The sequence below is a fragment of the Centroberyx affinis genome, unplaced genomic scaffold (genome assembly GCF_046629955.1).
Source record: "Centroberyx affinis isolate AG114_WGS23_722 - 3 ecotype Tasmania unplaced genomic scaffold, CSIRO-AGI_Caff_v1 ptg003912l_1, whole genome shotgun sequence".
Classification (NCBI taxonomy): domain Eukaryota; kingdom Metazoa; phylum Chordata; class Actinopteri; order Beryciformes; family Berycidae; genus Centroberyx; species Centroberyx affinis.
Window position 1 is genome coordinate 5,001 of NW_027281746.1, and position 16,282 is coordinate 21,282.

General features: G+C 42.6%; 1 protein-coding gene across 1 annotated transcript in view; it reads left to right on the plus strand.

The window, feature by feature from the left end:
• The window catches only part of LOC139663080 (glutamate receptor-interacting protein 2-like), a gene marked incomplete at its 3' end in the record, with an annotated part of 37,088 nt that overhangs the window by 1,899 nt on the left and 18,907 nt on the right, over positions 1 to 16,282 (plus strand). The window contains exons 4-8 of the mRNA XM_071541614.1: positions 6 to 192; positions 8,853 to 8,998; positions 12,530 to 12,610; positions 15,387 to 15,450; positions 15,824 to 15,969. Coding sequence (XP_071397715.1) covers positions 6 to 192; positions 8,853 to 8,998; positions 12,530 to 12,610; positions 15,387 to 15,450; positions 15,824 to 15,969 — 624 coding nt within the window. The remainder of the gene's footprint in view (positions 1 to 5; positions 193 to 8,852; positions 8,999 to 12,529; positions 12,611 to 15,386; positions 15,451 to 15,823; positions 15,970 to 16,282) is intronic.

Below are 16,282 nucleotides of genomic sequence, written 5' to 3' on the forward strand. Positions count from 1 at the left end.
GTCAGTGTCCCTGGCCTCCAGCTCGGTGGGCCCGGGCGGTCAGGTGGTCCATGTGGAGACCAGTGAGGTGGTGCTGCGAGGCGACCCGCTCAACGGCTTCGGCGTCCAGCTGCAGGGAGGAATCTTCGCCACCGAGACGCTGTCCGCCCCCCCGCTCATCCGCTTCATCGAGCCCGACAGCTCTGCAGAGAGGTGACGCACACACACACACACACACACACACACACACACACACACTGTCCTGTGGCGGAGCAGAGAACAGATGATCAGATGCCGTTTAGTGGGTGTTTTTAGCATGAGTGCATACATGTTTAGCATGGGCACGGTCCCATTAGGAAGACATGATAAGCTGATAGCAGATGGAATGGGTTCAGTCTGGCTGAGGAGGCCAGACATGACGAATGGAGAGCAGATGAGGAGGAGAGAGGAGCAGAGGGAGTGAACAAGAACACACATTTACTGAAAGGCTGTGTGACTGTGTGTGTGTGTGTTCTTGTAATTCGAATCGTATCAGTTACCAAATGTCTTTTGGCTTATTTAGGATTAGATTAAGGTTAGGTGTTTGGGAATGAATGTAGTCAATGAAGGTCCTCACAAGTACAGTAATATAAACGTGTGTGTGTGTGTGTGTGTGTGTGTCTGTGTTATTGATTGTAACGAAGGACAGGGTTGTTCCATTAACTTCTTGCCTGTATGCATTTGTGTGCGTGTGATTTATGTTGCTCTACGAATGGTTGTGTGTGTGTGTGTGTGTGTGTGTGTGTGTGTGTGTGAGCGTCAATGTAGCCTACATGTGCTGACTTTGTTGTATTAACAACTTTACTAAGCCTCTGTGGGTGTGTGTGTGTGTGTGTGAGACTGGTGTTGGCATTGTCTATAAAAGAGAGATTGAACTGAGCTCCAAAGCAGAACAAGCTCGGATCTAGGACATAGGAGATAGCAGTCGGTCAGTAAGTGTTTTGAATCTTTGTTTCTGGGTTAGATTTGGGCTTAGGCTGTTGTCAGGCTTTGCTGTGGCTGAGCACTTCCTGGTTTCACTCTCTGAGTTTCGATATCCAAACACTTGCAAACCTATCTGACATTCAGGTACTTTCAGCTGACTCTACTTTCTCTCCCACACACCCCGTTCCGTTGGGCGTGGAGGTGGAGGTGGAAGTTTCTCCTCTAAGCAATAACTCATCCTTTGAATACCATGCAATCATGGTTACCGCTCCTGTCAAACTATTTGTGGTTGTCATATATCGCCCACCAGGGCTACTGGGGCACTTTGTAGCTGAACTGGACATGCTACTCTCAGCCATGCCTGAAGATGGCACCCCACTGATTGTCATGGGGGACATGAATATCCATCTTGACAAACCCCAAGCGGCTGACTTCCTTTCACTTCTGTCCTCATTTGACCTCGAGCAAGTCTCCACCGCTCCCACACACAAAGCGGGCAATACACTCGATCTGATTGTGACTCGAAACTGCTCCACGGCAAATCTGACTGTCACCGCCTTACATCTGTCAGACCACTTCTTTATTCAATTCACGGTTTCCTTACCGGAACATTCTCACGTTCCGCCGCAAATGGTCTCCTTGAGACAAAACCTCCGGTCCCTCACACCGGCTCAGCTCTCCAATGAGGTCTCGGCTACCATGCCTCCTCATAATGAGTTCTCCTCACTCCATGTCAATGAGGCTACAGACACACTCTGCTCCTCGCTAGCCGCCTCTCTAAACAATCTCTGCCCACTGTCATCCAAACCTGCTCGTAAAACCCCCACTAGTCTATGGCTTACCAGTGTCATCAGAGAGCAACGGGCGGGGCTCAGAGCAGCTGAGAGAATCCAGAGATCCCACTGACCTCAGTGACTATCAGACTCTCCTGTCTGCATTCTCCTCCCATCTAAAAAGTGCCAAGACCACTTATTATCAGGAGAAAATCAGCAGCGCCAAAGATGCTTGGAAATTATTTTCAGCTTTTAATTCACCCCTCAACCCTCCACCACCTCCACCCTCAACTTTGCTCACTGCTGATGTCTTCGCATCCTTCTTTACTGACAAGGTTTCTACCATCAGTAATCAGTTCACTGAGCCTGACCAACTCAGTATGCTGCCGCCAGCTAACAGGACCTCACTCCTGTCTTTTTCCCATCTCACCGAGGAGCAAGTCTCCAAATTTCTGCTTGACTCTCTTCCCACTACCTGTCCATTGGACCCCATACCCTCCAACCTCCTGCAGGCCATTTTGCCCAAACTTATCCCTGCAGTTACGCACATCATCAACTCCTCACTTACAGCGGGTGTGTTCCCCACTGCTTTTAAGCAAGCCTGTGTTACCCTGCTGTTAAAGAAACCTACACTCAACCCATCTCAGGTTGAAAATTACCAGTTTCACTCCTCACCTTCCTTTCCAAGACACTTGAACGCACAGTCTTTAATCAAGTCTCTGAATGCCTTTCTGAGAACAACCTGCATGATCCTAACCAGTCTGGCTTCAAACGCAGACACTCTACCGAGACTGCGCTCTTGTCTGTAGTGGAAACACTGCTATCAGCTAGAGCTGCCGGTCACTCCTCTGTTCTAATGTTGCTTGACCTATCGGCCGGCTTTGACACGGTTAACCACCAAATCCTCCTCTCCACACACGCTGAGCTTGGCTTCTTCCCCCCTCCAAGAGTGTCTTGGAGAGGGGAAGGGTCTAAATCTCACTGCTTGTCCACAGGGGAACCTCAAGGGTCAGTGCTTGGACCCCTTCTCTTTTCAATACACACCACCTCACTTGGTGCAATCATCCACTCACATGGCTTCTCATACCATTCATATGCTGACGATACCCAGCTCCTCCTGTCGTTCCCGCCAGACAACCCCACAGTCTCAGCACGGATATCGGCATGCCTCGCCGATATGTCGGCATGGATGAAGGAACGCCACCTTCAGCTTAACTTGTCAAAGACTGAGCTCCTTGTCATCCCAGCCAGTCCCTCTGTACAGATCAGTATCCAGCTTGAATCAACTCAGCTCATGCCCACAAAGTCTGCCAGAAACTTGGGTGTCATGATCGATGACCAACTAACCTTCAAGGAGCATGTGGCTTCTGTTGCTCGGTCATGTCGATTTGCCCTGTACAATATCAGGAAGATCAGACCCTACCTGTCTGAGCATGCAGCACAACTCCTAGTACGGGCTCTTGTAATATCACGCCTTGACTACTGCAACTCCTTACTGGCAGGGCTCCCGGCCTGTACGCTCAAACCTCTGCAGATGATCCAGAACGTGGCGGCACATCTGGTCTTCAACCGACCCCTAAACAGCACATGTCACTCCGCTGTTCATATCCCTCCACTGGCTCCCAGTCGCCGCCTGCATCAAGTTCAAGTCCTTGATGCTCGCCTACAAAGCAGCAACCAAAACGGCTCCGACCGACCTGAACTCCTTCATTCAGGTCTACGCTCCCTCCCGCTCACTACGCTCTGCCAAGGAATGGCGCCTGGTGCAGCCACCACAACAAGGCCCTAAGTCTCTATCCAGACTCTTCTTCTGTGGTTCCTCGGTGGTGGAACGAGTTACCAAACTCCATTCGATCCGCAGAGTCCCTCTCAATCTTTAAGAAAAGGTTAAAGACCCAGCTCTTTAGTGAACACCTTCTCACCTGATGGACTGTGTAACCAAAAAAAAAAACTCTTTATCTGCCTCTATGCACACTATGCACACTATGCATTGCCTCTATGCACTGTCTCGTAGCACCTATGTCCTGTTGGACAAGAACTTAGCTTTATGGCACTTACTCTCGTTGTTCTCTCCTGACTAGAACCTTGCTTGTGTTGTATTAAAATCTCATGTGTACGTTGTTTTGGATAAAAGCGTCTGCCAAATGGGCAAGTGTAAATTGTAATGGCACTGCTAATTGTTGTGTGTGGGTGTATGAAGGTGTCTAAGTGTTCATGTGCATGTGTGAGTGCGTGTGTGTGGTTTCACATTTACATCTTTGTTAATGTGTGTGTGTGTGTTTGTGTGTGTGCATTTTCTTTTGTGTGTATGGGTGTGTGCATTCTCAATCCTCTGTGTGTGTTTTGTTACACTTTTATTCATACGTGTGTTTACAACTTCATTAAGTGTCTGTGTGCATTCTCAATTGTGTCTGGGTGTGTGTGTGTGTGTGTGTGTGTGTGTGCGTGTGTGCTGATTGATGTTCTCGTGGTATTAACAGCTTCTCTAAGTGCTGGGTGTGTTTCTGCACCCGAGGCCACTCTCCCCTCTCCATTAGCGCCCACACTAACAACGCTAATTAGCTAGCTTCCCCTCACCCACGCTGGAGGAATCAATAAGTAGCTTCCTCTCCGCCTGACAGGCTGAATCTAAATAAACCCTTCACACCGCCCTGCATTACACTTACCCACAACTAACAGTCTGTAAAACCTGAAGTCTTGTTCAGTGGAAACCAACGAAGAAGTTTTCCTCTGTATTTATCCTGCATCAGTCCTGCATTAGTGCTGCTGGCAATAAGTCCTTGAATAATGTTAAATATATATTTTCCATCTAAAGTTCTTTTTTACAGATCTTCAAAATGTTGCAGTTAACTGTTTTTCTAGTGAAAAATCCCAAGTCACAAACTTACATTCTGATTTGGCTGCAGTTTCATTCAGACTTGCAGACATCCTGTTGTAACTGACGGCTGAAAAGAGAGCAAAAGGAAAATGAAGTGCAGTAAATAAATGCCATAAAACAGCTGCTACATCTGTACTACAGTAGATAACTAATTGCTGAAGTAATTGAGAAAAAAATGGGTTAATTATCCCATTAAAACCTGTTGATTTTGACATTTTAAAGGGCATTTTCACATTCGGTTTGGTTTGTTTTGGTTTGAGGGTCATGAAGCGTTTTTGTTGGAGGGAATTGCAACACTCAGACAATATTTACAGTCCTTAGTTTTCTCTGAATAACACAGTTTATCTCTTCCTCTCTTTCACTCAAATAGCTCTTTCACGCTGCAGTGCTTAGTCTATTAGCATCCGGATGACTGGAGAGAGAGAGAGGGAGAGAGAGAGAGAAAAAGGGAGAGGGAGAGATGGAGAGAGGGGGGAGGAGAGACAGAGAGAGAGAGAGAGGTTAAAAGAGATAGAAACTGAGGGGGGACAGAAAGGAATAGGGTGAGAGGGGAAAACACAGACTAGGAGAGAGCTGGAAGAAGAATGAGGAAGAGAGAGAAAACAGAGAGAAAGTGAGGGAGAAAGAAAAAGAGGGAGAGAGGATGGGAGGAAGAAAGACAAATAGGGAGAGGAAAGAAAAGGTAAAAGAGGGGGTAAAAGAGAGTTTGAGAGAAAGACTGAGGGGGGAAGAGTGTGAGAAAGGGCAAAAGAGAGATAGAGAGAGAGAGAGAGAGAGAGAGAGACGGAGAGAAACGGTGAGAAAGTAAAAGAGAGGGAGAGAGAGGGAAATGAGAGACTGAGGAAGAGGGAGAATAGAAACGAGAGTGAAAGGGGGAAGAAAGAGAGCTAGAAACAGCTAATTGCTAAAAGAGAGAAAGGAAAAGGAGGGAGTATGTGTGAGAGAGAGAGAGAGAGAGAGAGAGAGTGAGTCTTGGCAGGCCGGCTAATCCTCAGTAGATCATATTGATGATGTCTGACTGCATATTAATACAGGTCAGACACTCACAGCTTAATAGGGGATACATCAACTGTGTGTGTGTGTGTGCGTGTGTGTGTGTGTGTGTGTGTGTGTGTGTGTGTGTGTGTATGTGTGTGTGTGTGTGTGTGTGTAAATCCATCCTGCCCTGCAAATCCAGAGGGCAGTTAAAGACGGAGCGAGAGTGATAAACAAAACTTCTTCATCTTCATTTTCTCCTGCCTTGTCAAAAGCATTTTTCATGTAATTTATCATTTCGTAGCATTTATGGCTCTAATTTCAGTTTTATCTATCAAACCTTAACCCCGGTCATGACCTTTGACCCCTTAGACCACACACAAAAAAGTAGCTAGTGTCTTTGTAGGACAGTGATCATATCCTCAGAAAATCCTCCTGGGTGTCGATTCATTCACATTGTCCACTTTTTCTCATTCAATCTCTATGGAGCTGAATATTTCTGTGATGTGTGTGTGTGTGGAGAGAGTGCCATTTATACATGAAGGGGTTTGTTTCCAAAATACTATACACTACCAGTCAAAAGTCTGGACACACCACGTTTCCCTTTATTTTTTAGAATAACAGTAAAGACATCAAAACTATGAAATGGAATTATGCAGCGACCAAAAAGGTGCTAAACAAATCAAAACTATCTTATATTTTAGATTCTTTAAAGGTCCCATATGGTGTAAAACAGGACTCCCCTTGCCTCTGTGATGATAAAGGAGTTGGATGGTCTATCTAAACATGGTGAAAGTATCAAAACGCATGGTCACCAAGTAAATCCACACAATCCATATTAGAAAAGCGAGCCTCTAAACGAGCCGTTTGGACTTCCGTAACTTTGTGGCGTCACAAAGGTTCGCTCATTATCATTTTTGTAAGAAATAATAGACTAACAAAGTGTTTTTTTCAAAGCGGTTGAGCGGTTGTCATTGTTTATTACCGGAGAGTTTTCCCTACCTGTAGCTGCCAGGCCACAGCGTCTCACGTTTCACTCTTGAAACGGTTAGCCAATCGGAACAGAGGGGTCGTTAATATTAATGAGCCTTAAAGAGACGGCGACAGAAACAGCCTGTTCTTGGTAAGGCTCAGAGAGATGCTGGAAAATGAACGTGTGAAAATGGATTGAGAGTGTTTTTGGTGCATGACACCACACACACAGCTTTGAATGGACCTCAAGACAGAAAATAAAACACTAAGTGGAGAATATGGACCTTTAAAGTAGCCGCCTTTTGCCTTGATGGAAAGGCAAAAAGCTTTGGAAAGAAATGTATTCATAGGCATCAACTTCACTATTTATATTTACATTTACATTTAAGCATAAGCCTTTAGATCAAAATGGCTTTAATAGAATGAAAAACATAGTACATTCAGTCAGGTGTGTCCAACCATTTGACTGGTAGTGTAGATCCATTTTTGTTTTGAAAAATGTTGCTTAAATTCATGGCCCAATATTTCAAAAAGAGGAATGATTCTCTCCTCAGAAACGCAGCTATTTCTCCCAAGCAAAGGTCTGTAGATGATTCATAACTTTAATAGTCTGCGCTAATGTGCTTCACTTTCATTCCAGCAGTCGTTCTGCAGAGTCGGGTGTTATAGGGCTGTTGATGTGGTGAATGTTTTGGAGACAGAAATCTTTCTGTAAAGCTGCCCGCTCCGAGGAGGGCCGCCGGAAAATAACATTAGCTGCAACGCAAGCAGGCAGTTTGAAGCTCAGTCTGTTTGTGTCTGTCAACATCACAATAAATATCCACATGCAAACAGACTTAACTGCTGTTATGAAAGCAAAAGGTAGCTAGGTACTAGGTAGTAATTGAAGGTTGTATCCACTTAGGCAACAAATGTGTTTTACTTTTTCAGTTTTCAGTCAGAAATGGGGATTTTGGTTTTATCGGTTGCTATGTTCAAATGAAAGTGGGAAAAGACTTTAACAGGTTTTTATTTCAGGCAATAAAAACTAGACGATTTGACATGATATCCACTGTACATGCATACTGTACATAATGTACAGGCATATCTAACAGGACAAAACTGATGTTAGTCCCAGGATGTTTTTGGAAGCCGTACTCTGACTCTGCTGTGACGAACCTTTAGTGGACATTCAGATGTGGAAGCATTTCTAGGTCTATGATGCTCTTCCTAGGTTCTTTGCTGAATAATTATGAACAATAATTATTATTATTATCGTATAAGCACATCAACAGTTTTCTGTCTATATCAGAGATGTATTCATGTATGGAGAGAAAGACAATACAAGCCTACATGCAGTTCTCTAAAGAGGTAATCACTCTAATAAATTAGGCCAAACACTTCCTAGACAAAGCAGCATCTCTGGCGCTACTGCTCCAGGAAGGGTTCAATAACTTCATAATTACTTTTGTTTAGCATTCCTTGTTAGAACCGGCTCTTTGTTATATTAAGTGTTTCACAGGCGAGCCACCTGATGACACTGTCAAACACACATACTTCTTCATCTTCTACATACATACAAATATGATGACACATGATGCACCGTAGGCCACAATATTCCACAAACCCCAGAAGGTTCCTTGATGAACCCTTCATAAAGGCTTCATGAAACCTGACGGCACTTTCACAAACCTCTAACATATCGGGGTTTCCCCATAGAACCCTTTAACGATATTGTTTCTAGTGAGGAACCCTAAGGTGCTTAAGAGGTGCTGAAGAACTCCAGTGAGCCTCTGCTGTAGGACAAAAACCCCACACAGTCTATTCAGAGAAGACATTTCATCCAGCAAAACATTTCACTTTGCCCATACAGTAAGTTTATGTGGACAGAATGTGGACACAGTAGTCTAAGTTTGGAGTTCAGGCCTCAAAGCATTAAAACTATTAGAACAACAACAATTGACCATTTGCAATATTTCTGTTAACTCCCGCCCCCCTTAGTTACTGTTGCTAAGTCTGACAAAGTTTGAAGATGGACGCTACCGTAGACAATACAATCCGACTCAGTGGTTCCCCAAAAACAAATTTTTACCGTGTTTTGCTGCAACAAAAGCTGTACTTTTGTACTTCTGAGGCTCTGTCGGAATTGTAGGAGCAACATGTCGGAGGAAGTAGACGGATGCTAAGCACAGATTGGTGGATCGCCATGTCAATCATTATTTTACAAATGGTCAATTGGAAAAGTTGCGTAGACGTTTGTCGCCCTCTGTCTATGTTACGTTCACGGTTACTAGCTGCTGCTTCTGACGTCTCCATGGTAACTCTTCCTGTAGGTGTGGCCTGCTGCAGGTGGGGGACCGCCTCCTGTCAATCAACGGAATCCCCACAGAAGACGGAACGCTGGAGGAGGCCAATCAGCTTCTCCGAGACGCGGCGCTAACCAATAAGGTCACGCTGGAGATAGAGTTCGATGTAGCAGGTCGGTAAACAATGAGTACGATTTTTACTGCCACACACACTGCAAAGAACTGGCAGATTTTTTCATTTGTTTTAAGAAAATTACTATAACAGACTAAATGACTTGTTAAGATGGAGATTTTTTGCACTGTAGCATAAAATTACCATAATATATCTGCTGATAGTGTTGTTGATGAATATGATTCACAGTTTACTTCACCAGGTGCTGAGATTTCTGGCTTTCATATCAACACATCGTGATATATTTCCTCTTGACTAGACGTTTCTGTTGAATCTCTGCTCTAATTAGCTAACTTACTATCCTACTCTATTCTCTATTGTAATGTGACTTTATTATTTACAGTACTGTGCAAAATCAGAGTCAGAGACCAGAGACCCTTTAGTTTAAGTGCAAGTTATTTATTTTTCAGTGTCAGAAAAACAATGCAGGAAACATATATTCAACACAAAAACCTCCATAACTAAATATACATTTTTCAGTATTTTGTGTGTCCACCACCCTTTTCCTTTATTACAGCTTCCATTCTTTCTGGGAGGTTTTTTCAGATCTTTTTCAGATCTGAAGCAGGAGTGGAGCTTGATTTTTTCCTCTCTCTCAAAGATTAAAGCTTGGAGTTCAGTCTGTCTGAAGCTCAGAGTTTCACTGCTGTTGCACGGCTGTTAGGAGTCATATTTTCTCTCTGTCTTGCAATACCTTTTTTAACTCTAGTTTTGGAAACTCCTGTTTCTTCCACTTATTTTCCTTTGACCTTCACCTTCCTTATGCAAGAGTATTATCTTTTATCTAATCTCATCAGAAATATTGCCTTCAGCTATTTTAGATGCACAAGATAGAAATGTGCGAGGCAGCTGAGGTGTTTTTGTGTGAATGTTAGTGTCGCTTTTGAAGGGAAAGTGTCCTAACAGAATGTCAGACATTTTGGAGAACAACTTCTGTTGGTTTTAAGATTGGAGGAGAGTTAAAGTGGCAGTAGGACACACAAAAGTAAAGAGTGGACAAATTAAATACTGATAGATTAGACATTATAATTAGTGTTGGAGGCTTTTGTGTAATTTTCTGTTAAATATATGTTTCCCGTGTTATTGTTTGACACCAAATAAATAATCTGTACTGAATGGCCAAATGACTGGAAATTAAATAAACAAAAGGTTGGTCTCTGATTTTTGCGCAGAACTGCATATCAACTACAGCCCATCGTAAACTGCCAATGCTGTGACTCTATGGTCACCAATACAGGGGATTAAAGTCATTGATCACTTAATGCCCCTTTAACATGCTGCTTCTTTCCAGTCCCATGGCAATAAATATATAATTATCAGTTTATTTGAATGTGATCTCATGTTGATCAGCTGCCTTCATCTCCCGCTACTTGGCTTACAGCTTAGCGTTACCAAAGATAGCTTATAGCACATTACATGCATACATGGAAGCACCGCTAATAATACAGTGTGTTTTAATTAAGTGTTCGCCGTGTGAACAAAGGATTAAATCTGATCCCAAGGCTTTCCTGCCTAAGCCGACTTGCCTTGAACATTAAACTTGTCCTTGAGTCTGTGTATCTGCACAGACAAAAGGCAATGTAATAAAGGTTTTGTACAGTAGACCGGTGGATAAGATGGAAGTCACAGCAACCAACACAACAGTTTTACTATTTTATTTTTTTTTTATTTTATTTACCTTTATTTATTCAGGGTGGTCAATTGAGAATGGGTGCCCTCTTTTACAATGACGCCCTGATACAATACAATAACAATAAAGCATCACAGAGAAAAAAAACCAACACAATATAACAACACAATATATAGAAAATACATAAAGTCATACATATAACACAAAGCATCTTTGCAGATCAATAGAAACAGGAACACTCCACTGTTACCATGTCCTTCAATAAAAGCTTAAAACGATTGAGTGAAACCATCTGTTTTAGTTTCAGCCTGTTCCACTTGTCTGGTGCATAAAAACTAAAAGCTAATTTCCCAAGTTCAGTGTTAATGAAGGGAGTTTCAAGAGTCAAATATTCCTGTGCACGTGTCTTATAAGAGAGAGATTTGAGCTTTAAAAGAGATGTAAGATATGAAGGTAAATTATTTAGTAATGCATTGTAAACAAAGAGGAGACAGTGATGTTCCCTTCTAACACTAAGAGAAGGCCATCCTGATTTCAGATAAAGTAAACAGTGGTGGGTTCTGAAACTATCCCCAGTTATAAACCGTAAGGCACTATGGTAGAATGTATCTAGTGATTTCAGAGTAGTAGGGGCTGCATGCATATAAAGTATATCACCGTAAAACTGATATAAGAGTTGATTGTACAATTGCCTTCCTGTTTTCAAGAGTAAAGCATGATCTGTTTCTGTAGAGAGATCCCAGTCTAATCCTCAGTTTCTTTTTGAGCTCAAATAACCCTAACCCTAACTATCACTGTTCATCAGGTCGTTATGCATATTTCTGCTTTAGGTGTTATAACCTGAATTAGACACTCAGCTAAACTCCACTGAAAAACAGCATGAGTCAGTGAACAGCGCTCCAGCTTCAGTTTAATTGTAGACTTGAGGCCCAAACACACTGGATGCAGCTTTTGTACGGCGTCATGGTGTGCTGCAGGCCGGACATTTGAAGCATCAACACCAAAACACTGGCTGATGTTTGTTTTTTTTCAAGGAATAAATTCCATGTCCTGATCTGTAGTCTCTCTATTCTGTAAAACTTAAACTTCAAACTTAAAAAAACTGCCATGTCAGCTCCTTAACAAAATCCCAAATCACCCTGTAATGCATGATTGCACATAAAAAAACGCACCCAAAATTCTGCATCATACAATTTACAATTTCCCATTTGGCAGACGCTTTTATCCGAAGGGACGTACCCATGAGATTTTAATACAACACAAGCAAGGTTCTAGTCAGGAGAGAACAACGAGAGTAAGTGCCATAAAGCTAAGATCTGGTCCAACAGGACATAGGTGCTATGAGGCAGAGCATAGAGTGCATAGAAGCAGATAAAGAGCTTTTTTTTGGGGGGGGGGTTTAGTTTGTTTAGTGTTGTTCCCATTTGAATTCGATTTGGTAATAACTACAACAGCCTGACGTTTTGTGGTAACAGTTAGCGATTTTTAAATTTGTAAACTATGTCTTTGTGAGCTGTATTTTTTACGGCTAAAAACGGTACGTGGGAAGTCAGAAAGTAACGGGAGTCGAGCAAACGCATTGTTGATTTTGTTATTTTATTTTCATAGGATTTGTTGACGGTAAGCAATGCATTAAAAAACACCGGCCTTATCCTTTAAGTCTCTGTTTGGCCTGAAGAAGAGAAGAAGAGAAGAAGAGAAGAAGAGAAGAAGAGAAGAAGAGGAGAAGAGCCAGTCTGAGCTGATAACAGCAGCAGCTAATTACAAATGGGCATGAAAAGACCTATTTGTTTCTTTTATGTTAATGGCTTGTATTTATCTGTGTGTGTGTGTGTGTGTGTGTGTGTGTGTGTGTGTGTGTGTGTGTGTGTGTGTGTGTGTGTGTGTGTGTGTGTGTCACAGAGTCAGTGGTGCCTAGCAGCGGTACTTTCCATGTCAAACTGCCCAAGAAGAGAGGAGTGGAGCTGGGGCTCACTATCAGTGGTAGGACCACACACACACACACACACACACACACACACACACACACACACACACACAAACACACACACAAACACACTATTATAAACATTGTTCATATGATCTATTCTTTGCTTCGGTGGGCTGCTTTCTCGTGGCATAATGTTTATATCTCACTAGACCACCCTGCGCTTCCACACACACACACACACACACACACACACACACACGTCTCAGGATGTGTGCCACAGGGTAACTGTACCCTGGGAAAACTCAGCTATAAAGTTTAAAGTTTATAATAATTATAAAGTACACAGATACTAGGCCACACGTGCATTCTTATACAAGTTCATACTCTCTCTCACATATACACACACACTACAGTCTGTCTCTCTCTCTCTCTCTCCTTCCCCTCTTCAGTTTATGTTTCATCCTGTTGCTGCTAATCTCAGCCTCAACCAAACCTGCACTGCATGTATAATTATTCTAAAGTATAAAACCTTAATTGTACCAGTTCATTTACAAAATGCTATCTTGACATTTTGGGGGGAAAAATTTTTTGCAGAAGTCCATCATTCAGCATAAACACAGAGGATCCAGTCTGTAATGTTGTTATTGTTTCTGAAGTTACCTGCTGTCCTTTACAAAGGACCAGAAATTGTTTAAAATCTGAGCGATCAATCACTGTTTAAGACACACACAGAGAAATAAAGGTGGGAACTGCAGCCGTAAATGGAGTGATGCCATAGAAGAACCATTTCTGCTCCACAAAGAACCTTTAAAGAACCTTTTAACCATATATGCTTGCCATAGAAGAACTAGGAATTGTTACTTTATGGCATCACTCCGAAGAACCATTTTCGGTTCCAGCTGGCAACTCTATTTATTTTGGAGTGAAAACAACAGAATGCATCAATAAGGATAAGGATTGATAAGTGAGCTTGTGATTTTAACATCGCTGATTCAAATCCCCAGATCAGGTGGGGACATGTCTCGGGGGGGTGGGGTGGGGGTGGGGTGGGGGGGGGTTGACGGGTGAAGCTGGCTGTTTGTTTGAATGAGTCAAACTGAATGAAAGCCTGAATCACACCACAGTTTAGGGCATGGCAGTAGCCTGAGGGTTGAGGGTTCGAAGACCATAGACTGACTGGAAAAATCTCTGTGAGGAAAGTGAACGAGGAACAGTAATTCTCCCTCCTTCAACAACTGTCATTGAAGTGGCTTGGCAAGACACCAGCAGTACAAGACAGTGGTTGTACTGGGGAGCTCCCAGTTGTGAAGGGGTTTAAAGGAATAGTTCACCCAAAAATGAAAATTCTGTCATCATCTCCTCACCCTCATGCCAAATGAAACACAGGTGAAATGTGTTAGTCCATATAACACACAGGGAGGCTGCCAGCACAACTTGGTAGCAGCCTTCTCCAAAACAACTGAAGTCAATGGGGACCTGTTCTTTAGAGTTCCAAAACAAAAACAGCCAAACAATCACACTGTGAATAGAAAGACCTATACACCATTATTTGTTGCAAATCAATCAGCTGTAGTTAAGATTTGCACTAAATGATGGTGTAAATATACTGTAGGTCTTTTTGGAACTCTGAAGAACTGGTCCCCACTGACTTCAGTTGTTTTGGAGAAGGCTGCTATGGAGTTGTGCTGCAGCCTCCCTGTGTGTTATATGGACAAACTTCACCTGTGTTTCAACTGGCATGAGGGGGGAGGAGATGATGACAGAATTTTAATTTTTGGGTGAACTATTCCTTTAACTGTGTGAGTGTGAAACAGAACGGTGCTGGAAAAGAGCAGGCATGCTCAGTCCACTCTCCCTGGATAAGTAAAGGGTAAAAAAAAAAAACATGTACATCATTATCAAGAGCAGACAGTTTAATTTTTAGTTTTTGGAGTCAGAGCTGTGAATGTCTGTCCGGCTGCTCTGTGGCTGTCGTAGGAGATGCAGCGCGGTGCAATGGCGCCATCTTTTGGAAGACCAGAGAGTTCACTGATGAGTTTGCTGTGGGAGTGAGAAGGATGATACACACAGGACACAGTGCAGGGCCACAGTGTCTGGGTTTACACGATTTCACCAGACAGCCAGGACCTTCCAGTGATGGTTGTTTACCTGCCAAAGCAGCCGGTCGAGTGGATCGACTCACAGCCAAAGAGGAAAAGATGTCGCAGCATTTGTCTGGTGGCTCCTTGTGTCTGAGCAGGAGGCGTTTTGAAAGGGGAGAGAGGGCAGGACAAATTACAAAATGCATCAACTTTGTTAAATATTGACTAGTATTGAAAAAAAAAAATAGGGTTGCGCCCGACAAAAAAAGTCTTTAATAGAGGATCACTTTATTTCCATTGCATACAAAACACTCTAGGGCTTCTGGTCTTCATTAATGTCTGTATAAAGGCGATTTTTTTTTTAGTGTGACTGCAGTTTTTCAACACAATACAATATTCTATTGACAGGATAAACACAGCGGTCTCTGTATATTTATTAAATGTTTACCCTCCCACCTTCCACACTGTCAGAACGGATCAAACTCTTCGTTTCATAGTTGTTGATACTGTTGATGTTGTTGCTATGGTTACTGTTGTACTTGTTGGAGCTGTTGCTGTTTTTGGTGATATTATGTTATTGCCGCTTTGGTTGTTTTGTAATTGTTGTTGTTATTAATGATATTATTGATAATAATAATATTGTTATGTAATAAGGACGTAATAATATTGTTGTAGGTGTTACTGTTGTAGTTGTTGTCGTTGTTGTAGATATTGTTATTGTTTATGGTGATGTCATCTCCCTCCACAGCCAGTAAGAAACCAGGAGAGCCTCTCATCATCTCTGACATCAAGAAGGCCAGCATGGCGCACAGGTATCCTGGACTCTATTCTATTGTATTCTATTCTATTCTATTCTATTCTATTCTATTCTATTCTATTCTATTCTATTCTATGATATTATATTCTGTTTTGTTCTATGCTATTTTATTGTGCTTTCTCATGCTCTGATGCTCTGATTTGTTTAATTTTGCTCTTGTCTGACTCACAGGTTTTGCAGAGCTCTATTCTTGTCTATTCTATACTTTTCTTTTAGTTATACGGAGCAGAAACAAGTGAAATAGATTACATTCTCTCTCTCCCTCTCCCTGTCTCTCTCTCTCTCTCTCTCTCTCCCTCTCCCTCTCTCTCTCTCTCTCTCTCTCTCCTCTCTCTCTCTCTCTCTCTCTCTCTCTCTCTCTCCTGCAGAACGGGAACCCTGGAGCCTGGTGATAAGCTGTTGGCCATAGACAACATCAGACTGGAGAACTGCTCCAAAGACGATGCAGAGCAAATCCTCCAGCAGTGTGAAGAACTGGTCAAACTAAAGATACGCAAAGACGAGGACAACTCAGGTATGTGTGTGTGTGTGTGTGTGTGTGTGTGTGTGTCTAGGTATGTGTGTATGTTGGTTCATTACGTAAACAGGTGGCAACAGTTTCCAGAAAGATGCACTTACTGTGTTTGACCACTGGGTGGCGATGTTGTCTTCAACTCAGACTCATGCCCAGGCTGAGAAAAATGGTTCTCATTCTCCTTTAAGAGAAGATATGATGAAACTGTATTGATCCCTGTGAGGATGGGTTGTTAGGTTAGGTTGTTGCAGCAACAAAAGTAATATGATCCAGCAGAGAAAAAGAAAACTTGAATATAAACACGCAATAGAAT